The 25,966-nt window shown below is 39.7% G+C and overlaps 1 protein-coding gene across 1 annotated transcript; it reads right to left on the bottom strand.

Moving 5' to 3' along the window:
* Window positions 1-351: 351 nt before the first annotated feature.
* LOC126384715 (rho GTPase-activating protein 8-like) lies at window positions 352-18,541 on the bottom strand. Its single transcript, XM_050035940.1, has 13 exons — window positions 18,450-18,541; window positions 17,673-17,729; window positions 12,829-12,975; window positions 9,648-9,735; window positions 9,392-9,523; window positions 8,913-8,999; window positions 8,735-8,833; window positions 8,418-8,528; window positions 8,224-8,297; window positions 6,547-6,624; window positions 6,014-6,142; window positions 5,640-5,743; window positions 352-2,533 (listed from the first exon to the last, which is right to left on the bottom strand). The coding sequence occupies exons 2-13, from the start codon at window positions 17,710-17,712 to the stop codon at window positions 2,336-2,338; spliced, it is 1,287 nt and encodes a 428-aa protein (XP_049891897.1). The 5' UTR covers window positions 17,713-17,729; window positions 18,450-18,541; the 3' UTR covers window positions 352-2,335.
* Between the last annotated feature and the right edge of the window lie 7,425 nt (window positions 18,542-25,966).

Consider the following 25,966-nt stretch of genomic DNA (forward strand, 5'->3'; position numbering starts at 1 on the left):
ATAGTATAGCATGTCGTTCAAATTGTGATAAAAATGTCATAGTATAGTATGTCGTTCAAATTGTGATAAAAAATGTTATAGTATAGTATGTAAGACAACATTGTATGGTAAGTAATAAAACAATCACAGTATAATATGAAAATATTATTTACATATTTACAATATAAATCATTTGCATACAAAATTTACAACCATTCATATTGCTTTTTAATTACATTTTATGACATACTTTACCATGACATCTTTATGTCATAACTTGACAAGACATGACTACGACAAGGCTTTAAGAGGTGATGTGGAAAAGTTGTCCTTCTCTCTTGGATGAATTCAAGAATATCACTTGTCTTTGCTTGAAAATATGTTTATTAACACACAGATATGATAAGGAAAGCACTCTTGGCACAAGACATACATGGACACATACATGACAAAGTTAAACATACATTCGCTCAGCTTCAGTATTTTCCAGGTCATACACACTCACGGCACCAGTGAGGAGGCAAAACAATGTGTAACAAAGCACAAACAATACATTCTTTCATGTCTACTCATTTTTGTACCACATCAGAGGCTCTCACAGTCCTGATGACTGAGTGGCAATTTAGGGTTGTATTTGTTGCACATATACAATAAAACAAACTATCTATTTCCTCTCACGTTCACATTAAACTTAGTTGTTGCTAGGTAACAGCACCAGCATTTACAGTAGAGAATAATCCCTGCGACACACGCAAGTTGCCACAAGTTGCCTGCAACCAGTCGCTTTCTACAAGTCGTCATCCCTAAGCTGGCAGACGCTTGTTAGGAGGGCCAAGTAGTGTATTAAATGTAAGCTACTGGAGGTTGAGGTACTGAGATGTGCCGCAGATGATTAAAACAGGGGGCGCACAGATTTTTTTTGAGGGCTACCATTGGCCTGCAGGCTGCACTTTGAGAAACAATGATGTGGTACATTTTCTAAAAGCACAGTGGAGACTGTTTATGGATAAAACAACCACATAAAAAAGTTTCATTTTAATTAATCTCGTGAATTAAAAGTTGAACTAGGAAAGTGCACTAAGTGGAGAGCAGATCTTTGTCAGACGGCCGGCCCAGCTGATTGCAGCTACTCTACACAACAGACACTGTATGTGAAATATAGATACAATATAATTATGAGGATGAAAGTATTTCTTAAAAACTAAAACAGCCACAAATATCTGATCCATATTGTTCATAACTGGACTTTTAACTTTGTCTGTAGGATGTAGTTTACAAAATGGTTCAGGCATTTTGACAAGCTCCCGATGTGGTATGACACCATGCAGTGGACAGAACAAAGCTTGGGCAGCCTGAACGAACCGCAGCTGCAACTGGTGGAACTGCCCCTTCAAAAAACTGACACTCATCTTGTATCGTGCCTAACTTTAGTGGACCATAACATATCCGGCATGACATTAATCTGCAGATGCTCCAAATCAAAATAAGACCAATTATTTCTATGATGTCAGTTTTTGAGCCGTGACAAAGGCCAAAAATGTCGCCAGCAACAGATGGTAAGGCTTGTTGTTTTTAGCCGAGCTAATTTTCAGGAAAAGCTGTTTCCTGTACAGACCGGTTAAAAGCAGTGAAGACTCAGTAGTTAGTGACGGCATGAAACAGTAAACAAAACAGGTGTTTCAACAACTGGGAATCACCACAAACTCAAGAGGTCCTTGAACATACAGTCATAAATGTGCACACATAATATTAGGCTGACTGGTCTAGTAGTTCGTGAGATTAGCTGCAGGTGGACAGACAGACACACACACACACACTCAGATATTCGACCAAACAAATCAATGTTCTCATGTTACTGATGCAAATTCTTGGAAATCAGATAAATCGGTCCTGCTCATCGGCCACATTATAAATACTGAGAGGAGCAAGACTTCAGTAGAAAAAGAATTAAAGCCGACAGATCTAAACTGTCTTACAGTAGATATAAAACTAGTGTCTAAAGTGACAGACAGTGGCGCTAGAGGAAAACTGTGTCCAAAACAGAGTGTGCAGAGTGAAGGTTAATCCACAGGGAAATTCCACTTTTAGATTTTTTTTCCATGCGTAAAAATTGAGATTTTGTCCAGATGGTGGGGTCAGAGGAACGTCAGAACCTTCAGGAATCCTCCACTGAGGACGATCAATATCCACAGCTGGTCAGTATTTACTGCTTATTTCATGTCTGTGGTTCAGACCCAAGAGATGTGCAATTCGATTAACCAGCAAAAATGAAGAAGTAGTATTAAAAAATAAAATAAAAACAAAGTTCCGCAGGATGCGTGTCGTCTGGAGCCAGGTGTTGTGCTGATCTGCAGGTTCAGGGTATTACCTGAGCAGCTGGGCAGCGGGAGCCGAACACGGTGTGGAAATGTTCGATGAGGATCTCTGTGAAAATGTTGATGGGCGTCAGAGCGGTCAGAGAGATCGAACCGTGACGAGGCCAAACCAGGTTCACCCCAAACACACAGGCCAGATTAGACGCACTCATCTTGTTCACGATGCTCTCCTGAGACACCTGAGGGTCACAATCAACGGAGGGGTTCATGATTTCATCATCAATTAACATGTCAACAGAGAATACATTTAAAACATATGATATACAGAACAGGGAAGGACACTGTGACAACAACAAAGAAAACAACATTAAAAGAAGACCTGAGTACTATGAAGCAGGATTTGGAGTTAGCATGTTCACTCTAGGTTTTCAGTACTAGAAAGCTGGTTCACGTTTTAACGAGATAAATCACCATGGTAACTTATTCTTAACAGGTTAACTTGAGCCTCTGATCAATCAGATCACTGAGGAAAAAACTATCCTTGGACAAAGGTCCAGAGTCTCAGGTAAACAAAAGAGTCGTCTATATATTGTTATACGTCAGTAGAATCATTTCATTGTTTCCACTGGTTTTAAATCAGAGCTTCTAACAAACACAGACGGTTTACACACTAAACACATTATTTTAGCAGGATTTTAACTGATGCAAAGTTTATTTTAGTCGCTTAGTGTTGATATTTTACACTCTGATTCATCCTGCAGCTCAGAATAACATGAGACACCTGTGTGATGAGAACTAGGATAAAACAGATCATATTATATTAGTAAAATAATCCACAGACTGTTAATAAGCTCCTGTTATTATAAATGACACATTTGGGTCAGACAGACCTCATCAGTCATTAACTACTTTTCCAGTCTTTATTCGGACGAGTTTAACGTGGAGACGTGGGGTAAAGTAATTATTACCAGGGATTTTAGTCCCGTCCGAACGCGCCATGTCTGTAATCATTACGGATAATGTCAGTAAAAATTAGGGCCCGACCGATATGGATTTTTTGGGGCCGATGCCGATTCCGATATTATGGAATAAAAAAAATCAGATAACCGATAAATTAGCCGATTAAATTTTTACGTTTTTCAATTTAAACCCCCCCAAAATACCTGCTTTTGATGGCTTAAATATAGTTCAAACACTCGTTACAAAGACATAAATTGAAGGAAGAACATTTTACAAGCAGCATAAAAAATTTGAACACAAAATAAATCAAAAATATGATGTGCAAAAAGGCAGTAAACCTCTGGGAAATAAAATAATCATGCAAAGTCTATATGAATTAAGACATTCACATGTATGTTCACAGTACCAGAGTTCTTCTTATTATTGCCAATTTAACAGTGGTAGGTTATAGTGCAAAAAGTAACACAAGGACATCATTTCTAAGTCAAACATCATATTCCCTGCATTTTATTAGTGAGGAAAATATAAGCGTCAATCGGCCCACTTTTGGCTGATTGCCGATTATTCTCTAATGGCTATAATCGGCCGATTAAATCGGCCGGCCGATAAATCAGTCGGGCCCTAGTAAAAATTACAGTGACTTTTACCTTCTGTAAAACGATCTGCAGAAAACACCTTGGGTAATATTAATCCCTTGCGAACGCGATCCTCTGTAAAAATGTATGTAAATATTTCGTCACGTCCTGTTTACAACCATTTTTCCGCAATTTTTCCGATGATGGAGGCGCTTGAAGAAGCACTTGGTGTTGTTGGCAGTCGTGATAGCGAACATAGCACTTGGTGTTGTTGGCAGTCGTGATAGCGAACATTCTTCTAATCGTATAGCCCTATGTGGGAGACCAATCAAAAAGGTTGAGAAGAAAGCACTTTTCAGAGCCACGAGACTTCTTGTTGTGTTAGGCAGGCCTAATATGAATCCATATTGCTAATGGTTGTGTACACACAATCCTGATCATGGGCAGTACTTCATATTGGGCTAACCATTAATTATTATTATTATCCTTGAGCTGATGCTTACAGGAAGCAACGTAGCACGCACATGCCGACAGGGAGGTAACGCCAGAGCGCAAACCGAGTTACCACTCCCATCTCTGGTAGAATTACAGAGATTTCTTGTCCCGTGCCCTTCGGATATTTATATTACAGACATCCTGTGGTAAACTGACATTAGTCCACATCCCTATGTAAAACTAATACAAACCAGCTTTGTAGTACTACTTATCCAGACGGCCAATGTAACGGGTTAGTCAAACCAGATAATGAAAAGATATGGTGTGTATGTTGAACTGAATTTAATGTCTTTAAAGACCTTTTCAAGATGAAAATGTCATTTTTTTTCTTATTCAAACATCACAAGTACATATAAAGGTAAACAGTAATGACTTTGTTAATCTACATTTTGCCTAAAGGTCAGAGAGTAAAAAGAAAGTATTGAAAGAGGGATCCCTCCTCAGTTGCTCTTCCTGAGGTTTCTACCATTTTTTTTCCCCCGTTAAAGGGTTTTTTGGGGAGTTTTTCCTGATCAGCTGTGAGGGTCATAAGGACAGGGGGATGTCGTATGCTGTAAAGCCCTGTGAGGCAAATTGTGATTTGTGATATTGGGCTTTATAAATAAAATTGATTGAAATTGAAAGATAGATACATCAGATAATATGTTTGTGGCAATTAAGACCTCACAAATTCAAATTTAAGACTCTTTAATGGAATTTAAGGACTTATATTAAAAAAATATTTTCAGACATTTTAAGACTTTTTAAGGATCTGCAGACGCTGTTATATCATCAGTGAAGAAAAAATATGCCTTATTTAATTATTTTTGTAGCCCTGCTCTATTTTATTGAATTTTATTTAAAAATCTTTCCTTTTATTGTTTTAATTGTATTTGTGTTTCTTCACTGCCATGTTTATGTAAACAGTTTTTTTTGTATGAAAGATGCTAAACAAAGTTTATTATTGTTTTTAATATGAGAAGTAGTTCTATACTCTCCTGTCAGTTCTGGCACATGAACAGTTTCAACAAACTGTGCTGTTAGAAGTTAAGGACAGACTCATTATTTTAAGGTAAATATAAATCTATTATTTATATTTTGTTACTTCTCAGTGTCACCACATTTCTTACCCTATAAGTCTGCATCTATTGTTTCCCTGTCTCTTAACATTTACTGTAATTACACCACTTTACTCTAAATATAATCCACGGCCTCTTTCCTTTCTTTCTCTCCCCGTCGTACTCTCAGATTTTGTTTTTACTCTGCAGTATGAATGTAACTGATGAGGCTTTATGATGTGATCACATTAGTATCTGTCAAAGAGCAGAGCACTCACCGTGTGGAGGAAACTCAGCAGGTACTTTGTTACGATGAAATGATGTTCAGGAAGACTTTCCACCATCTGTTTACACCTGCTGACCCGCAGACTGCTCTCCACATCTGACCAACAGAAAACACACCACTGACAACATTTTCTACAGACATCAACATCCTGTCCTGCAGAGACACTTTTCCAGGCTCGTTTTCAGAAATCCATCAAATAAACATGTTTTATGTGATCAAGCTTTGATGGATTCTGTTTCATTCATTTTGACAAAGTCCCAGATTTCCTAACGTTTCCTAATGGAAATGTCTCAATCCTATCAATACCCTCATCATCTCCTCCTCCTCCTCTCCACCATTCCTCTGTCCTCCCCCATGTTTACTCACTGAGGAGGTCCTGGACCTGGCTGTAGAGTCTGAAGGTGAGCAGCGGCTCAGGCAGCTCCCTGAGAAACGTCTTCAGGATCACAGCAGGAACATGGACGTCTCCAAACTCATTAAAGTTCACTGGTTTCCCTGGAGACGTTCAAATAAAACAAATGATCTTCATTAACACATTTAATCAACACAGGCCTCAGCAGGAAGATGTCACACAGATTTAACTATGATAGATAATTAATTCATAAGAGTTGGGCTCAGTCTAAAATAAAACAAAATCTACAATCTGCTGATTCGATGATGATATATCAGTAAAACTGTAACTGGTCCAGGAAGAACGGATGTTTCATTTGGCTCTTGGATCTCCAGTTGATCCTTGTGTGTGTCGGCTGGACGAGCACCTGTCAGTGAGACTAAAGTCTAATGAAGTCGACTAAAACAGACTCAATCTGCAGTCTGATGGTATCTGAGCCTCAGCACAAACACACATATTGATCTCCACCTTCCTGGTACTGAGAGATAAAAAGGCAGAGCCCACTCACCCAGGTTATAGAGTTTCTGAACGTCCTTGATGAGCTGAACTCGAGCCGAGCGTCTGAAGATCCCCTCAGTCCTCAGACCTCAGACAGACACACAGAGAAATCTTAATAAAACATTGTGTGAGGACAGATTTCAAGTTTCTTGTGACTCCCCATGATCTGTATTTAACATAGATTTGTCATGTCTTCTGTATTTTCTTGGAGAATTTGGGGAGTTTTTGCAACTAGTTTAGGCTCTAGATACTTTTTTACACTTCACGTGTTTAATTTGATTACTTTTAATCCAACAAAATTATAAATAGATACAACTAATGTTAAATCATCTGTGAAAACATGGATGCTTCACACACAGAAGATCTACACAATCAGCACGGTTTCAAGATTAGAGTCACCAATTCAGTATCTGACCAAATGTCTCCCCTTCTGTTCCTGAGATATGACGTTGAATAATGGCCAGGAAAGTGTCTCCTGCAGAACATTATGATGTCACAGTGAAGTTGACCTTTGACCTTTGACCTTTTGGATATAAAATGGCATCACTTCATTATTTTATCCTGTTAGACATGTGTGTGAAGTCTTGTCAGAATAAGTGTATGAATTCTTTAGTTATGGCCCAAATCATATTTTGTGAGGTCACAGTCACCTTGACCTTTGACCACAAAATTCTAGTCAGTTTATTCTTAAGTCCAAGTTAAGTCACAGTGGCCTTGACCTCTGACAGGGGTTAAAGCAAGAAAAAATTTTGTGCCTGAAATGTGGAGCACGGAAGATTTGTGTGCCTGAAATCTGAAATCTTTTGCGGAGCGGGGGGCTTGGTGTTGCGGTCACAAAATGAAGAAATAGAAATGTATGTGTTGCAAAGGAACGTGTTTATTATCAAAACGAACAAAAAGATTATAGCTTTAGTCGTTACTTTTCAGATTAAACTTTTTTAGCATAATGAGTTTATAAATAAAGATTAAACTTTCAGTGGTTACCAGACTTTTTGACTTATAGCTCCTGCATCTCTTTTTTGCCTTGGTGCTATTTATTTTTAGAAGCTAAATTATTTAGGCTGTTTGCAAAATTGTATCGCGCTTGATGTGAATTAAACAGGCAGTTACGTCGAAATTTTGCCTCTGGGCAAGCATGTCATCATTGACATGGATCATATAACGTTGTGGTGGTGACTTTAAAACTTTAAAAAGCGAGTTTTAAAATACATTTATTTGATCAGTTATTGATGAAAAAACGTCCGATGCCAATTATGGTAAACAGTAGGTTGTGTTTACTCACACACTGTGCGCCTAAATCATTTTCCTGGATCGCACGTGTATATATTTTTAGGGGCAAATGCGAGTGAAATGCTCGCACTGCAGAGCACTTCTGCCCGTGCCGGACAGAAACTTTGTCACGCCGGCGCTGTGCCAGAGAACTTTAACCCCTGCTCTGACCACCAAAAACTCATCAGTTCATCATTGAGTCCAAGTGGACGTTTGTGCCAAAACGTCCATCACAGTTTCCCGTGGACAAAGTGGACATTTCAAAATGTCTGGTTTTGCTCAACAAATGTTTCAACTTCCAAAATATTAAATTTGATATAAAATAAACAAAAGCAGAACATCTGATTTAACCTGAGCTCAGCTTTTAAAAGATCAGTTTACCAATAATCTTAGTCATTATCATGAGGTCATGACTCACCTTTCTCCTTCAGGTAGGTGACAGTCTGAGAGATCACAGGTGGGATCAGCGCCTCCCTGTTCTTCTCTCTGATGCTGGAAAAAAAAAACAAAAAAAAAACAGGTTTCATTCATCGTTACACTCAAACGATTCACCGTCAGAGGAACAAACTGATACTTTATTAAGAGTTTGGTCCATCAGTAAAAGACACTCACTACTGCAGACTGACTCCAAACTGCTGTGTGGGCAGAGGGGGTCGAGGTGGGGGGGTCTTCACTGAGGGAGGGGGTCCGCCTTTCTGAGCAGCTCGTAACTTCTCATCGTGTCTGAAAGAGACGACACAAGAACAACTGATGATTTACGTTCAACGTGACTGAACAATTTAGGGCACATAAAAACAATTCATTTAGGTATTACAGTTTTTCTTTAAATTTAATGACTGAATTCATCTGATTTGAATAAACACAATGAAGAAGAACTCTATGAGTAATATGATATATCCATTTAGTGAATGGAGAAGAGAGACAAGTACCTGAGCACATCAGGAGGGATGATGAGCTGCTCGTAGTTCAGGTGTTCTTTGAGTTCAGCCAGGTAGTTCACGTACGTCAGCTTCTTCCCAAACTTGTGACTAAAGAAGGAACATAAAGAAACTTTAATGTGACTGACGACGGTTTGACTTCCAGCAGGTGAGTCTGACGTGTTTTTACCTGATCAGAGGTTTGAAAAGGTTCCAGACGATTCTGATGAAGTTTGTCGGATGAACGACGTACAGAGTTTTCATGTTCTTCTTATATCTGTTAAAAAAATAAATAAACGAGGGTCATCAGATGGAAATTTAATATAAAACCACAGTTTTTTCTTTCCATATTATTTTTCGTTGATGAAAGTTTCACAACTTTCACACTTTTAAAATAAATAAACCGACAACATTCCCTGGTGTGCACATGTCAACACGAGTGAGTGAATCTATGATTTTATTATGTGAAAACTTTTAAGATAAACTGTAAAACTGTTGCTGAAAATGAACTCTTTTTAAAATAGTGTTTGGATTTATTCATGTTTGTAAAATTTTGTGACTTTTTGCAAAAAAATATTTAAAAAACAAACAAACATTTTCTACATAATGCAGAAAATTACAACAAAACAAAATCACGGTCGTCTCTGGACTGACACTGAGGTGACGTACTTTCTATCAAACTCGCTGTAAGCTTCTCGTAACCATTTCAGAGACGGCTTGTTGCTGCTCCTCAGACCATGATGGAAGTAAACCAGGATGTAGTCCATCTCTACATACTGGTCCAACGTGAACTTCAGATACCTGCAGAGGGGAATAAAGGGACAGTTGACTGACTGGTGGTCTGCAGGGGGTTTTCATCAGGGTGTGTTTCAGTCGACTTGTGTCATGTGTCAGCTGTGTGAGAGAGGATTTAAACTGGACGTACTCCAGCAGGCGGCGGTGGTCCAGCTGGTGTGATGGAGGTAAACAGCAGCTGCTGAAGGTGATCAACTTCCTGCCGTACTTGTCGTCACCTGCAGAGAAACAGACGAGTTTAGGTGACAGGCCTCTTCCACCTCTGGTTGTTGTGCTGATACATCTTCTCTCTTTAAAAGGTTTAACATGTAATGCCTGGCCACATGCTCCAAACTAATGGGAGGCAGCATTTCACCTCCTTCCAACCCTCATCCTGTCTCTTTACAGTTGGTCTACTATATCATCTTTAGGTTATGCCTTTATTTTGAAATTCTGTCTCATCGTCAAAGAGCAGTGGGCAGATGACAAGCAGACAAGAGGAAGACGATGAGTATAATGTTATTTAGTCAGCAGTGTGGAAATTCATTCTATTATGGAGGAAATACGGGTCAACGGATAGCACATAGCTTATGCAAACAACACTGTTATTAGATAAAATAGACGCACCTGCCGCAACAGGCTCTGTTTCAACAATGTTCAGTTGATAAAATGTGCATGCAGGCTGAAACTCAACCGTGCTGTTTTGTCAGGAGATGCAGTGACGTAAACCAACGATGAGTAAGAAAAATAATAACGTTACATGTTATTTATTAAATATAAATAGGGGAAAAAAGTAGTGCTGCATGATTAATCTAATCGCAATCGCGATGTCAGCCTGTGCGATTACATAACCGCATAAAAGGCTGCGATTTGCGATTTAATGTATATAAATGTTAACGTGTGTGCCTGTGAACGTGACTGCATCTCCTGTAGTGTGTGGAGTTTGTTGACATCACGCCCACAAGCTATCCTGGTGTGTGCAGCACATATGGTCAGGTGACCACCCGGCGTGCAGCAGTGAGCAACACAGACGCAGAAGAAGAGCATGAGCACGACCATGAGCAGGCTGAGTTGGTGGTGAAAAAAACAAAACGTCTATTATATGGCGATACTTTGGATTCAGGTACGGCGACGTTGAACAGACGTGCTGTGTAAAAGTTTCAAAGTTAAAGTCGTCACGTCCCGCGGCAATATGACCAATCTATATCAGCACTACGCATTACGAAGAATGCATGCGAGAGAAAGCCAAGGCAAGTAACGTTAAAGACAACTGAAAGCCGCCAGAGCCTCATAAAACAACAACAAAGCACAGTTACGCAAACATTTGTAACATATGACAAGACCTCAAAGAGACACAGTGAAATCACAGACTCCATAACAAACTATATAATAACAAATGAAGAACAGCCCACTTCACATGCTGCTGTGTTGTGCTACGGCCTACAGACGAATTCGGTGAGCGATTTGTGTATGCCGCCATCTTGCGGCGGCGCCATTGCTGCGGTGACATGTGTCATCAATTCATTATGCTGTCATTGTGAACTGACTCTCTCTACAATGACAGCATCATGAATAGCTGGATTGATGATGTTAGACAGTGGCCTCCGGTAACTGATGAAGGTATCTTAAATGAGTACCGATAATAATATAGAAATTAATCATTTGTTTGAGCGATAAGCAGGAAAGATTAGAGTAATAGGGAGATAATAGACTGTATCATTAAACACTGTGTAATATAACGTTAGCATACGTTACATGTGCTGACGTTAGCAAGCTAGCAGCGTGACATTTAATCATTATGGACAGGCTCACTCGCCGAATTCGTCTATTCACGTGCTGGAATTTGTCTTTTACATGACAACGCCTGAAGGCAACACAGGCTCCGCTCCAACTCAATGTGTGTACAGTGCCGTGCTGCGCTGCTGTGCGAGCAGCGTGTTTGACTGTGCTCAGTCTGTTGATGGTCATTTACACACTGTCCATAACAATAACTATGTCAGGTCAGGTCAGTGCCCCCCCCCCCGATATAATGTAGGGAAACACTGAATCAAGAAAGAAGACTAATGATACCATTTATTTATTATATTGTAATTGCAATCGCACATTGCTATACTGTCCACCAAAATCGCAATTGCACATTTTTATCAAATCGTGCAGCACTAGAAAAAAGTCAACTAACTGTAGGGTAGTTTATGCAGTGTATAAGTCCTTAAGCTAACATTAGTCATGTTTCCATCAGCCTGTTTAGATGCGCATCTAGAAGTATCGCATCGGAAAATTATGATGGAAACGCCAAAATTCTAATTAAAATCCCCTGATTCACACAAACTAAAATACGCTCGCTTTAGCCGGGTTTTGGTTGATTCGAAAAAATGTTGATTCGCAAAACGGGGGATGGAAACAGTTATGTTCGAATTAAGTCTGACGTAGCGCATCTCTCTCCATGGTGATATCCACACTCTGTCTTGGGAAGGCAGTAATGCATTTACAAGCTGGTTGCCAACCGCCAGAAAACGTAGAAGAAGAATGCGAGACTTGTTTTGTTTCCAGTTCTGCGGAAAACTTGCGCAAGTTCGTAGTTTTCACCAAAGTCCGTACATTTAATAGAAACACACAGGATTTGTATTTCTTTTAATGCGCATTTCCCAATGATTCCAATCACTTTTGGATGGAAACATAGCTATAGTGTGACGAGCAAAAAACAATTGTTTTGTCTCTGAACCCTGACAGTTATTACTGAGCTGAATTTGCTACTTATGTTGAATGATCTTGTTGTTAATCCATGTTTTATGGCTGTCAGTTAAAGCAAACTTTACTGCTCTTATTATTTATGTGTTGTTTTTATCTAGAAAAGAAAAGGGTGGAGGCTTCTGCTGTAACAGACTGTGTTAAATCAACATGTCACATAGCGACTGCAGGCCCCTAAAATCACATCTAATCAAAATCATATCGTGGCAGACTTTGAAATATCAGCAAATATCGTATCGTGTCCAAAGAATCAATGTCATATCGTATTGTGATGAAACTGGTGATTTACACCTCTTTTACGCAGATGTGGTGGTGCTAGCGTAAACAGCAGAGTGCATCAGGAAAGGCGCTGCCAAACTACAGAGGAAGGACAGAGCTGTCTGTTTTGGACTGCAGCAAAGCAGGGCCAGTGCAGTGTTTCCACTGATAATGTCTCTGCCACCACAACAAAGTAATCACTACAGAAGACAAAACTGCTTCTGACTGCCATTCAATAATAGTGTTGGGTCACCAGTTGGAGTTTATAAACAAAATACATGTTTAAATTTACAATTAAAAAGGGGGACATGTTTTTGAAAACTGACCGGAGACCTGGATGATGCCGTGTCGAGCCACATCGTAATACGGGTGAGAAGGATCAGGACTAAGATTGTTGCTGGGAGGAACTGATGGACCGTCTGTGACACACTTCTGATCCTCCTCATCCTCCTCCTCTTCCTCCTTCTGAAGCTCTGTCACAAGCAAGGGAAAAACATGAGTAGACAACATAAATTATGTCTAACATGTACAGTATTCAAAGGGAAATCCCCGTCTAAAACACACCTATCTAAAGACATTATGACTCAAGCTCAATCACTGATTCCCGCTCTACACCACCTACCACTTTCTGAATTATTTCCTTATCTGCTCCGTCTTGCTGTTCCTGAAAACACAGATTAGCCAGAGGCCCGGGTGGAAAACTGCCATCGTAATTTGTTTTCTGCTGTGGATGTTTATTCTGCCGCGCCGAGGGAAGTTTTTTTTATAACCACACTGATAACAGAGAGGAAATGATCTGCTCAGAGTGACCTGACAAAAGGCTCAATTTAGTTCAGAGACGCAGGAAGTGGAGGAAAAAACTCTCTGGTGACTTCATTCATAGTGAAACAGCAGAAACTACACACTGAAATCTCTGGTGTTCATATACGTGTATACAACTGAATAAAATGCTGCTTTACTTTGGAGTCAAGCTTCAAAAACATCATAACATGGACAACAAACGAATAATTAAGACAATCCTAACTCACAAAGACTAAAAGTAATGTTCATTTTTTTTGTTCAAACTATTTAGACAGATGTTAAAAACTCTAAACTCTACTAAAATCCCAGAAACAGAACAAGACATCGATGTGATACAAATGCATTTACACAACAAGGGGAAGTATTTTATACAAAGCCAGTTCAACATACCTGGCACATCTTTTGCTTATCCAGCTTCACTGATGCTAACATTAGCATCTCCATAACTGGTATCACAAAGCTGGTTATCAACTAATTCTGGTGAAACTGGGTTTTCCTATCCAGTGTGTTTGTGTTGTTCATTGGAAGTGACATCATCAGAGTCATGAATGAAGTTTACAGGTTACATGCAGAGATGCTCTATTTTAGTGACAGTAAGAAGTCATGTTCATTTGAGTAAAATGTAAATGACGGCGTATAATCTTACAAAAAATAAGAAGTCATTTATTAAAAGTAGGCCAAGGCTTAAAACATGTGTAGGTATCATTATGACTCGAGTATAGAGTAGGGATGGGAATTGATAGGATTTTATTGATATCAATGCCATTATCGATTCCTCCTGTGAATTTTCTGTGTAGAAAAAGTAGACCTTACAGGTTTTTGGTGTCAACAACATAAATTTTATTGAGTTTCTATTTCTAAACGAGAGATAAGTGCTAAGTAAGTAAGTAAGTAAACAAAATATGAAATTGGTCCACTGCTATCATCTAAAATGGAACAAATGAAAGAATATTTGTACAGCATTTGTTTTCATCTACGTCAAATAACGTTACAGAATCTGTTAGTGTTGTCATGGTACCAAAATTGGGACCCACGGTACGATACCAGTGAAAGTATCATGGNGACACCAAGAAGAGGAAATTATTGGACCTGGAGCCGGGCTTCTCCATCGCCAGTAAACCTTTATCTTGCGCCGCGGAGCACTATGGCCACCATATTTGACAGGAATACGTATTCCTTTCCGTGTCTATATCTGTGACCCCCGTTCAACCCACAACCGGCAGGATTCGCCTTTCGTTTCTGCTGCTGGTTGAAATCTGCACACAGCGTGCTCCTGAATGATTTATTTTGCTCGCACAAAACTATTTAGTCGCAAATGCGAGTAACATTAAAATGCTCGCACAGTAGAACCCTGTAGTGGAAAACAAATCACTGTAGCATTGGTGGCGTTTCCGCCCTTGCACGTAATTACGGTGCTGCATAAGTTGCACGTCATGCTGTTGTGATGTGTGAATGTCATGAGTCTTTTTTGGTGAAGTGAAGCCAAGCTTTCCACCGCTTCAACCACCATTACGTCTTCTTTGTTGTTGAACATACTGCTGACTGACGAGCGTGACGTGCGTCATTGACGTAAAGATTCGGCGTAATGAAAAGAATCGATAAGGGAATCGTTAAGCATAAAGGCTAATGATGTCGATGAATTGAACCAGTTGCAACCAGTTCTTAACAGGAACCGGTTCTCGATTCCCATCCCTAGTATAGAATGAGTATGTTTTGCTATTTAGTTGTATGATGAAGAAACTGACCGAAATGTTGCATTTATAATCACAGACGCCAGTTAACAGTGTGTGTTCTTTGGATTTTAATTGACAGTTATTGTAACACAGGTCTCTCGTGTTATTCTGAGCTGCAGTGAAGGAATCAGAGTGTACTGTAAAATCAGCCACACTGTCAGATATCATTCCGGGGATGGGACACCTAGTAGCTCAGCAGGTGTAGCGGGTGTCCCATGTACATGGGCAGTGTCATTGTCACAGCGGCCGCAGGTTTTATTCCAACCCACGGCCATTGCTGCATAACATCCTCTCTCACCTGTGATTGCATTGGCCTTAGTCTGGGGCCGTTAGTGGCCGTTTTGGTAATGAACCGTAACCAGGGCGAGTGAGACAGGATCTGGAATTCGATGGATGCGCCTTTCCGTCAAAATAAAAGCACCAAGCTAATAAAAATGAGGTGAAACTTTAATTTAAAGAATTTAATTTACAAGAAAAGCCCCAAGCCATTAAGTTAATCGATTTTCTTACACCCCTCATCGATGGTGCGCCAGAATTTAAAGTTTTACTTTGGTGAATTCGGCATCCGCTCTCTAGACTGGAACCAGAATCCAGACAAAATTCAGAGTGAATAGAAACCAGGCTCTTCACTTTATGTGAAGAGCCTGGTGAGTGGTGACATGAGGCTACATTGGCCTGGCCTGCCTTTTTGAAAAAAAATGACAAGCAGGCCAATCACAGCGTCCCTTTTAAAACCTTTCTTCTTCAGCAGCTCTCTCCACCTGGGAAAGGCTGCCCCGATGTTGACCCTCGTTTGTTGAATTCGCTGGTCACGTTGCCTTTTTGATTCCCTTTTGCGCTTTCTTGGCGACGAGGATTCCGTCTCCCGTGATGCTGCATGTGCGTGATCCTGCATTATGCTCAAAGAGTGGGACTTTGTTATGCTGCAGTAGTGCTGGGGTCGTAACGAAGCCTCTTGCTCCTCTCCTTCGGCTTCTCAGTCACGCAGCACTGGCCTGGCTCTCAACGAAGACGCCGAAGGCGGGGTTATTCCCTGGTAGTGCTATATGTCCCTTGCTGGCAGAGGTATTTTCAAGATGGCGAAACGTTATGGAACCCCCCAAACGACTTACCCGCCCAATGTATAAACAAATCTGAAATTCTCCTTTTCCGAGAATAAGTCAGATTATTGGTGGAGGTAATGATACACCAATGATGACATATTTATGAATGCAGACATCGATTTTTGCCAATAAACAAATGAAAACGCTACACAATGTCCCTTATAAAAAAAGCCAGAATACTCTGCTGCTTCGAGTGCGCTTTGTGTTCAGAGAGCAGTAGTTATATCCCAACAATGCACCCAATGAACGGTCCAGCTACAAAAATTAGAAAATCAAAAGATGACTGCAGATGGTTTTTAATCATGGCGGGCCACCACAAATAAATGAATGAGTGGGAAACCCTGTTAAGGGTATTGGTATCGTCATTTTTAAAACGACATCCAGCGCGGCTCTTTCATCCTGTCAGGATTTTTTTTGTGTGATCTTACTAGGCAGAGGTCGGGATGCTGACAGGTTGTGTGCTGATCCTCTGAAGTTAACTTTCTCCAGAGCTGTTCAGCATAAGTTACAGTGGTAATCTATCCTGGTAAAAAGTGAACCAGCTTCATAGTGCTGAATATTTACAGTTTTCCTCTGCCGAGGGACTTCCTCTGATACACTGAGTCTCTTCTTTTCTTCTCTGTCTCTCCTGATTTGCTAATATTCATGTTCTATTCTGCAAATCAATAACTCAGCTTCTCTCCTGAGGCCTTTGTGCTCCCTCGTCCCGCAGGTTCCCTCAGAATGCGACCACATCTGGATCAGACCCAGATTCTTTTAGTGACTTACTGCTCAGAGGGAACTCATTCAGCGGCTCCTCTGGCAGCAGAAAAGCGTCTCTCCTTATCCCCTCGTTTGTCATAAACCTTTGGAGATGTAAACCTGTGTGTCATATATGTGACTGTGTGATAGTTGTGGGATCATAACAGCCTGTCACAGGTTACAGTGTGATGATTAGAGGAGAAATGGCAGAGCATAAAGGTCCAGGTGGGAAAAAATAAATAAATAAAAGAGAAGAAAATCACCTGTTGATTTATAAATATAGATCCCAGGGGACATTTTTGTATTTGGGAGCTGTTTAAATGTGTAATTTGTGGCAGATTTTATTTAGTTGAACCATTAATATTGTAACAGAATCTGAATCTTACTCTGAGTTACTGTTGTTGTTCACAAACTAAAGAAACAAGAGATCATTTCTGAAGCAAACTGTAAAACTACATCACTTATTTTGTTGCAGTTCTGTTCTCTTTTTTAGGGGCCATATCGTCCAAGTGATGTCGGGTTGATTTGATGAGGTCAGGGCTATGGCAAATTAAATAATCAATATTTTCTCTACCCTCAGGTGTACATAAACTCCATGTTATACACCAGATTATTATTTTTAAAACACAAATATGTGCACTTATTGGCTATCGGCCATGAGAAGCAGGTACTTGCCGGTTATCGGCCACAAAATCCTGCTTCGCAGCACATGCCTCAGGCCCAACGGCCTTTTTACTTGGTTTTATAAAATAAAAATGAATAACTGAATTACTTTGTGTGTATTGCACTCACCTATTTCAGCCAGTTGCTCCAGCTCTGATGTTGACGTCATTATGATGGAGGTCAAGTCTGTTCATGAAGAGAAGAAATGAAAAACAGAAATGAATCATCAGTAGGAGCCCTGATAGTTTTCACTAACAGAGATTACATCCAGAGGAAGAAATTACATCAACTAACATTAGATTTAAACCTCCAGACATAAAACAAATTTCAGTTTAGTGGTGTCACATAACTAAGTACCTTTACTCAGGTAATGGTACTGTACTTATGTTTAAATTACAGCTACAGCTTTTCTCTACTTCCACTACATGTCAGAGACAAATATTGTACTGTTACCCCACTACATTAATCTAACACAGTGTCTTTACACGGTGACATCACTGCTTTTACTTTTACTTCTTCCACTGTTGCTTCACTTTATGATATCTGACGCTAATTAGCGAGTTATTAAATGAGAGAATTAAAAGTTAAAGTCGACAGAGGTTAACAAACCAAACTGAACATAGAGTTTAAAGACACTATACCGCGACACAGCGGAGTTAAACACCAGCTAGCTAACACACACACCGCAGGAAAGTGAACCCGCTAGTTAGCATACAGGTAAAACTCTGATTAGCATCTTAGCAGCAGCAGCAGCACACCTGCGCTGATTCACTGAGTCGCGTTTATCTGCTGCGCACGAGCCAAACAAACGGTTAAATGTTATCTGTTGATCTTCACACGCTTCATGCGACGTCTGATAAAGTTTGTGAGGAGATATGAAGCAGTGTGAGACAGTCAGACACTCACCTGTGGCAGCAGATAAGCGGACATTAGGGGCTACTCCTCTTCAGCAGGTACAAAGTTGATCCAAACTTCCTCAAACAGCCGCCGCTGGCAGGGAGGGATACTGCGCATGCTCAGTTCGAACTCCCAGAGGGAGGCTAGTGGATGACGCCATCAGATGGGTTTCCCCCCAAACACACAAATAAAACAAAAAAGAAGTACTCGAAACTTGTATTGAAGTAAAAGTAGTAATACCACAGTGTAAATATACAGTAGTGCATTCAAACTAACTTGTGTTAAAGTACAAAAGTATCAAAATATAATTAAAGTAGCTCATCAAATGTAAAAGCACTCATTACGCAGAATGGTCCATTTCAGAATAATGTACATTATATCATAGGATTATAATTACTGATGCATTCATCACTTTAATGTTGCAGCTGGTAAAGGTATACATATACCTTAATCTACAACAATAGATTATGTGTTTTAATAACCTGAATCATAAACGTATCCATGGCTGTCAAAAATAATGTAGTGCAGCAAAAAGTGCAATATTTCCCTCTGAGATCATGGGCGGATTATTAAACAGTGGGTCCCTGAGCACAGGCATGGAAGGGGCCCCACCATGTCCCTCACACAGGAGCAATACTCACAGACTTTGCGGTGGTTTTGTGTCTCATTATGCATCTTTGTTATGTTATTTTATTGTATTTTTTGTCTCTTTGAAGCAATTCTGTGTCCGTTTTTGTCATTTTGTGTCTCCTTGTGGTTGTCTGGTGTCTTTTTTTAAGCTCTTTCGGTCTCTGTGAAGTAATTTTGTGTCTTATTGAGATAATTTTGTGTCTTTTTTGGGCCATTTTGTGTCACTTCATAGTTGTTTTTGTGTCTCCTTGTACTTTTTTGTGTCTCCTTGTAGTTGTTTTTGTGTCTCCTAGATATTTTGTGTCTCCTTGTAGTTAGGGTCCGGGCAGCTAAGCTGCCAGGACACTTTTGTAATCCTAGGTATTCTTCCTCTTCTTTCTTCTTTCTTCTTCTTCTGAGGAAATCATACTTCCCATGGGTGAAAACTCACCAAACTTTGCACAAAGGTCCAGTCTCATGCCAGATATCCTCAGCTGTAAACTCAAGCCAATAGTCCTGATGGTGGCGCTACAGCAAGAGTCTAAAGTTCAAAACTTTGAAAATTCATAACAAATCAACCATACGTGCTACAACTTCACAACTTTCATCAAAAACTAAAACCTCTTAAACCGATCTCCTCCCACAATTTTTGATTTATCAAAAATTGAGCCTACAGTGCATCAAAATGTTTGACTGTAAACGGTACTGTAAACATATACATGCAAATTCTTGCTAAATAAATCTTCAATGTTCATGAAAAAAATGACAAAATTCTAGAGTCATGGTAGATGATGTGTGGCAAATTTCAGAATTGTATCTCAAAAACTGAATTTTTGACAGCATTTTGAAAAAGGCAGATTGTGTTGCTAAATTTCTAAATGTCTTCCAATTCTTCTGCTTGTTGCTCAGAATTGCCTAAAAATGCCCGGACCCGACCCATCACTGCGCAGCAGCTATAATTGTTTTTGTGGCTCCTTGTACTTTTTTGTATCTCCTTGTTGTTGTGTCCTGTGGGCCCGTTCAGTTATCCATCTGTAACTGAGATGTATGGGGGAGAAGTATAAAGGAACAAAAATAGACCAGGTAAAGTACAAAAACTTGCAGTACTTTTAATAAATCTGTGCACTGCCAATAAACACAATATATATTTTATTTTCAATATTTTTAATATCTTAAGTACTAGTGTTAAACACTGTGGTATAATGCACACTTCTATTTCATACATACAAAAAATTTTCTAGAAATGTGAACACATTGTCAGACAAATAAAATTTACATAGAAGCAAATCCTCATATCTGTTTTATTAAAGGTGCAGTCTGTAGGATTTAGTGGCACGTAGGAGAACTACGATGGCTGACACGTAAACGTGAGTGGCCCTATCTAGAGCCAGTGTTGAGATTGTCCATTCTGGGCTATTGTAGAAACAATATGGGTGACTTAGTAGAGGAGGACCTGCTCCGTGTGTAGATATAAATGGCTCATTCTAAGGTAACGGAAACAAAATGATTCTTAGTTTCAGGTGATTATACGCTAAAGAAAACATACTTACTACATTATATTCCATTTCTGCCAAAAGAAGCGCTGAATACGATGAACTGCTGTGGATCAAACTACCCAACAGTATATAAAGGAGTTAAAATGAGCACAACCATGATGGTCTACAGCAGTAAAACTGACAGGGAATAACACTGACAGGGAACATTGTACTGCACAAAAAATAAAAATAAATAAAAAATAATAATAATTTCACTTTCCATAATTGTTGTACATTTTGCTGACAATACTTACGTTTAGTTAAGTCAGGTTCTGAATTCAGGACTTTCACTTGTAATAGAGTATTTCCCAGTGTGCTATTAATAGCATAGTTTGTCTTAATTAAAGAACCTGATGACCTTCTTCCACTGACTGGCAGTGAGGTCGATGACATGTTATGACACAGTTACTGCATGAATCACTTCCTGCTCTGACTGAAGCTATATGGCGAATGTTTGGCATCTCTTCTTCCTGGAATCAGTTGTGTTGTTTTTGGTGGGTCGAATGTTTTATCATTCTGAGAGTGTCTCACCTGCAGCGGCTTGACTTAAGCTGCGGCTGACAGAGACTGAGTGGCAGCTCTGTGAAGCGTTCAGTGCACCTGAAAATCCTCAGTATGAGTCAGTCAGCAGCAGCAGCAGAGGTGAGGCTTCACGGTGGCTTTAAGATGGGAAAAAGGGGATTTTCTATTAAAACCAAAGCATCTCTGACCCTGTCCGTCTTCAGCTCAGAAAACAAACATGATGGGATACTGGAGGACAAAATATTTTCTATTATTTTTCCGCACAAATGTATATCCAACATTTGAATTTTCTATGTTTAGACTTTGATATAAAGACAGGACTTGAAGACGAAAATTCTGGGAAATTTCTGAGCATTATTTTGTGTTACTTTTCTATGTTTTTTAGGTGTATTTTGGATTTTATTACCTCCTTTATTAAAGGTCCAGTGTGTAGGATTTAGGGAAATCTATTGGCAGAAATTGAATATAATATAATAAGTATGTTTTCTTTAATGTATAATCACCTGAAAATTAGAATTGTTGTGTTTTTGTTGTACTAGAATGAGCTGTTTATATCTACATATGGAGCAGGTCCTTGTCTATGGATGTTGCCATGTTTCTACAGTAGCCCAGAATGGACAAACCAAACACTGACTCTAGAGAGGGAAGATCGTATTTTCATGTTTATGAGTTTTTGAGTTTTTGATTTATCAAGACGTCCCCTGTGACAAGCAGGGTCAGAAAAACACAGATTTTTTTTTTTTTTTTTACATGAAACTGCAAGGTGCCAAACAGCGAAGGAGAAACACTTATTTGTAACATGAAATTTATTTAGTGTTTATACCGGTTTAAATCACCCAGTTCGTTTGTTTGGGAGAGGAGGAGACCTCTGCAGATAATTAAAAACCTTCTGAACGATGAAGACTGAAGAGACTCTAACCAGGAGAAGTTTCAGCTTTTTGCAATCTGTAATCTTCACTGCTGGATGCCACTAAATCTGCCACACTGGACCTTTACATTTTACAGACTAGCGCAGCTTAACGTCTGACAAACCTTGATAGCAGAGGTCAGTCAGTGGTCAGTGGTCGGCCTGTCAATTGACATCGTTTTTGTGCTCCACATAGTATCTCACAGTTTCAATCCTGCTATGTAAAATCTGTTTTGTATTTAATGTTAAATGTGGAACAGTCTCATTACTCTTCGATGTATGGATTTGATAACTACCTGCTGTAATGATCTGAGATTAACCTGACTGTCAGATAACAGGTCCCGATATCAGCACACCTGATACAATCAGTGGAGTAAAAAGACAGAAGGAGAGAGAAAATCAAAAGTCACACATTTCAGTTTTGTCTCAGATCAGAAATAAATCTCTTTTCACATTGGATATGGATTTATCTTCAGATGAAAAGTCCTGAAATGAAAAGAAATATGACGATCAATAAACCCTCAGTTTTTCCTGTCAGGTTCTTCCCCATCGGAGGTCATCAGGCTGCTGTAAAGTGGTGAAATCCTGACATCTGCTGGACAGAGCTGAAGCACTGCAGCAGCTCGGTAAACCTGATTTCTGACTCCATTGTTGAAGTCTGACACCTCTTCAAACCCAAACAGCAGTTTCAGCAGTTACACAGCATATTGCGTTGGGAAACTGGTTCACTGAGTCTGAATGAAACTAATAATCCAAAGCACTGTTTATCATTTAAAATCACTTTAAATATAAACCTGTGTGTGCTTTCCACCAGGAGCTTTAAGATTAAAGTAAGTAACAAGAAAACTACAATTAAATGTTCATAATTAAGATTGTTTACTGTACCTTAAGGTGGAGCATCTTACCCTGAGCTGAATTGTCCATAGATGTCTCTTCCTCTCTTAAACAAACAGACCAGCTGATTTAAACCAGTAAAAACAATGAATAAAGCAGTTTCACATTATGAACAAGCACTTCTTCAATGCTATTTTGCATGTTGGAGACAGACCGCTAACTCAGTACCTGCTAATCTGTGCTCACCGTTTTTTCTCTTCTACTTTAAGATCCTGGGCGGCACGGTGACGCAGTGCTTAGCATTGTCGCCTTACAGCAAGAGGGTTCACAGGGTGGGGGCGCCCTTCTGTGTGGAGTTTGCATGTTCTCCCTGTGTCAGCGTGGGTTTCCTCCAGGTGCTCCAGCTTCCTCCCACAGTCCAAAGACATGCAGGTTAATTGGTGACTCTAAATTGTCCGTAGGTGTGAATGTGAGTGTGAATGGTTGTCTGTCTCTATGTGTCAGCCCTGTGATAGTCTGGTGACCTGTCCAGGGTCAGCTGGGATAGGCTCCAGCCCCCCGTGACCCCTAACAGGATAAGAGGTTATGGGAAAAAAAACAATGAATGAATGAACTTGATGAAGATGTAGACGTTCAGGAGGTTTTTACCGGGAAATGAATTATCCACAGAGGGCTCTTCCTTTCCTCGACCAGGATGTTAAAACCAGTAAAAACACAACATAAAGCTGTTTTTACGTTTAAAAAATTGTTTGTTTTTCTCCCGCTGAAAAAATCTGCTTAATACAGCAGCTGACGTGAAAACACAAATGGCCCTGTCTAGAGCCAGAGTTTGGTTTGTCCGTTCTTGGGACCTGCTCCCTATGTTGACATAAACAGCTCATTTTAAGGCAACAAAAACACAGCAGGTGATTATGCAGTAAAAAATACAAACTAATTATATTACATTCCATTCCTGCCAATATTTCCCCCTAAATCCTACACACTGGAGCTTTAACTAGCCTACAGTATATGAGTAAATGTACTTTCCATCGCTGGTTTCAATGTCATGTAAATATATCTCTGAATTACATGAAGTAAATCCATAACAAATTATAATAAGAAGAAGACACATGCAGAGGAACTTTTGTGGTTTTATTATGTTTCCCATCTTTTCCTTGAGTGTAAATCTTGGAGATCTGATACTGATATCAGATTGACATTGATATTCTTATCCTTTAGTTTCTTGGTGTGATGGGGGCCGCCTTTGTTATCCAAATATACTGTATATGTTTGAAGTCTTTTATGTCAAGCAACATCATTTCATGTTATGTTTAATAATTTATTAGCTTTAAAAAAAACCCAAAACTAATTTACTGTTTGTACTTCAGTTGTGTTTATTACTATTTTTGATTTACTGTGCACATTATATGTTGCTTTTTTGTTTTAGTGAACTAAAGACAATTTTCCGCTCTGGTGGACGAGTTAAATGCTTTTCCAACTTTTTAACCTCACATCTCTCTGTGACTGTCAGGTGTGAATCTCTCAGACAGACAAAGGGGCGTTTTGGAGGACAAAATTGAATTTTAATTCTAATACAGAGCTCTGTCAAACTCAAATCTTGAAAGTCTCCTTGTTTCTTCAGGAGTCTCTGACGGCTCCCGCTGAGGCGTCGGAGTTAAAAAGAAGTCCTGCAGGGGAGGATTTACTCACAAACAAATTTATATGCAAAGCTGTCACAAACTCTTTGGGGAGAAATTTCAGAGAAAGAGTCTTTGTCTTTTGCCCCGGAGCCGGCGGCGTTACAGGGACGACCGAACAAAGAGGGAGCTACATGAGACAGAAGGGACCAGAATAAAGACATCAATAACACTGAAATCAGAGCAAAGTCAAACACTATAATGTCAGAGGGGGTTTTATTGTTAATAAAAGAGGCAATTAAGCTTTTTCTCAAAGCTGATCGAGATTTAACTGGGTCTCTAAAACTTTGGCGAGCTGCTGCAGCTTCATTTTCTTCTCTGGGGTCTGTTATCTTAGAATCATCTATTATTTTATTATCTCAAGAAAACTGTTGTCTTGTCCTCACAACTCATCTTATCATCCTGAGAAAACAAGCAGTGCTCATGTTTAGTTTTTTATGTTCTTTCCAATGTCATCTGCAGACATTGTTTTCGGAGTGCCTCAGGGTACGACACCAATCCCACTGGTATTTCCCATTAATGTGACAGCAGCATCGCTCAGGAGGAGGCAGCCACTGCTGGTGGCGGCTAAATAATCAGCGGGCCGTGAACCCACAGAAAAGATGACATCTAGTTTTGTGTCTTTAGGGTATAATAAAGTGTAGGGCTGCAAGTAACAATTATTTTTAATATGCATTAATGTGCCAATTATTTTCTTGATTAGTTTATTGGTTGTCTGGTCTATAAAATGTCAAAAAACAGTAAAAAATGTCCAATAAAAGTTCCCAATCCAACCCGGTCTCACTCCGAAGTTGTCGAAATCTGGCGCTTGGGCAGTGACAAACACTGACAAAAACAAGCCATCCTTTAATGTCAGCATGATACACGGCCAGTCTCTATTATAGTTTAAAAGTGCTCGGTGGCATCAGGGGAAATTGCAACGAGACAAGAATGACAGTTGAGGTGGCGAAAGTCTGAGTAGGGCTGATGGGAAAAGTGGTGGATGGGTCCAACAAACACCGACTTTCAACTGAGAGAGCGGTGTTTGTGTCCCATAAGTTTCTAAAGCCAAACCCTGTTCTTCTTTCCTAAACCCAACCAAGTGTGTTTGTTGTTTGAGGAAAAAAGAAAGTCAGTTTGCATTGTTGTACTGACATCGTGCATTTATTTTGAAAAAGACTGTATGTAAATGTCAAATTTCCTATGAAAAGGGAAGGGTATTTTGAAAACAGACAATGCATGCAACAGGCTGAAGCTGACATGACCAACTCACCCAGGGTACCTTGGACGTCATATCTGGACGTTGAAGGTCCATGACCAAATGTTGATATGTGACGAGGTCATAGAGAGAATGTGTTTGATACTCAGTTGCTAAGCTATTTCAGTAAAATGTTCCCTATGGTGGCACAAGAGGAAAAATCAGGGGATCATCATGTCATTCCACCTCTGGGGGACGTGAGTGTT

This window comes from Epinephelus moara, chromosome 23, assembly GCF_006386435.1.
Source record: "Epinephelus moara isolate mb chromosome 23, YSFRI_EMoa_1.0, whole genome shotgun sequence".
In the NCBI taxonomy this organism is placed as follows: domain Eukaryota; kingdom Metazoa; phylum Chordata; class Actinopteri; order Perciformes; family Serranidae; genus Epinephelus; species Epinephelus moara.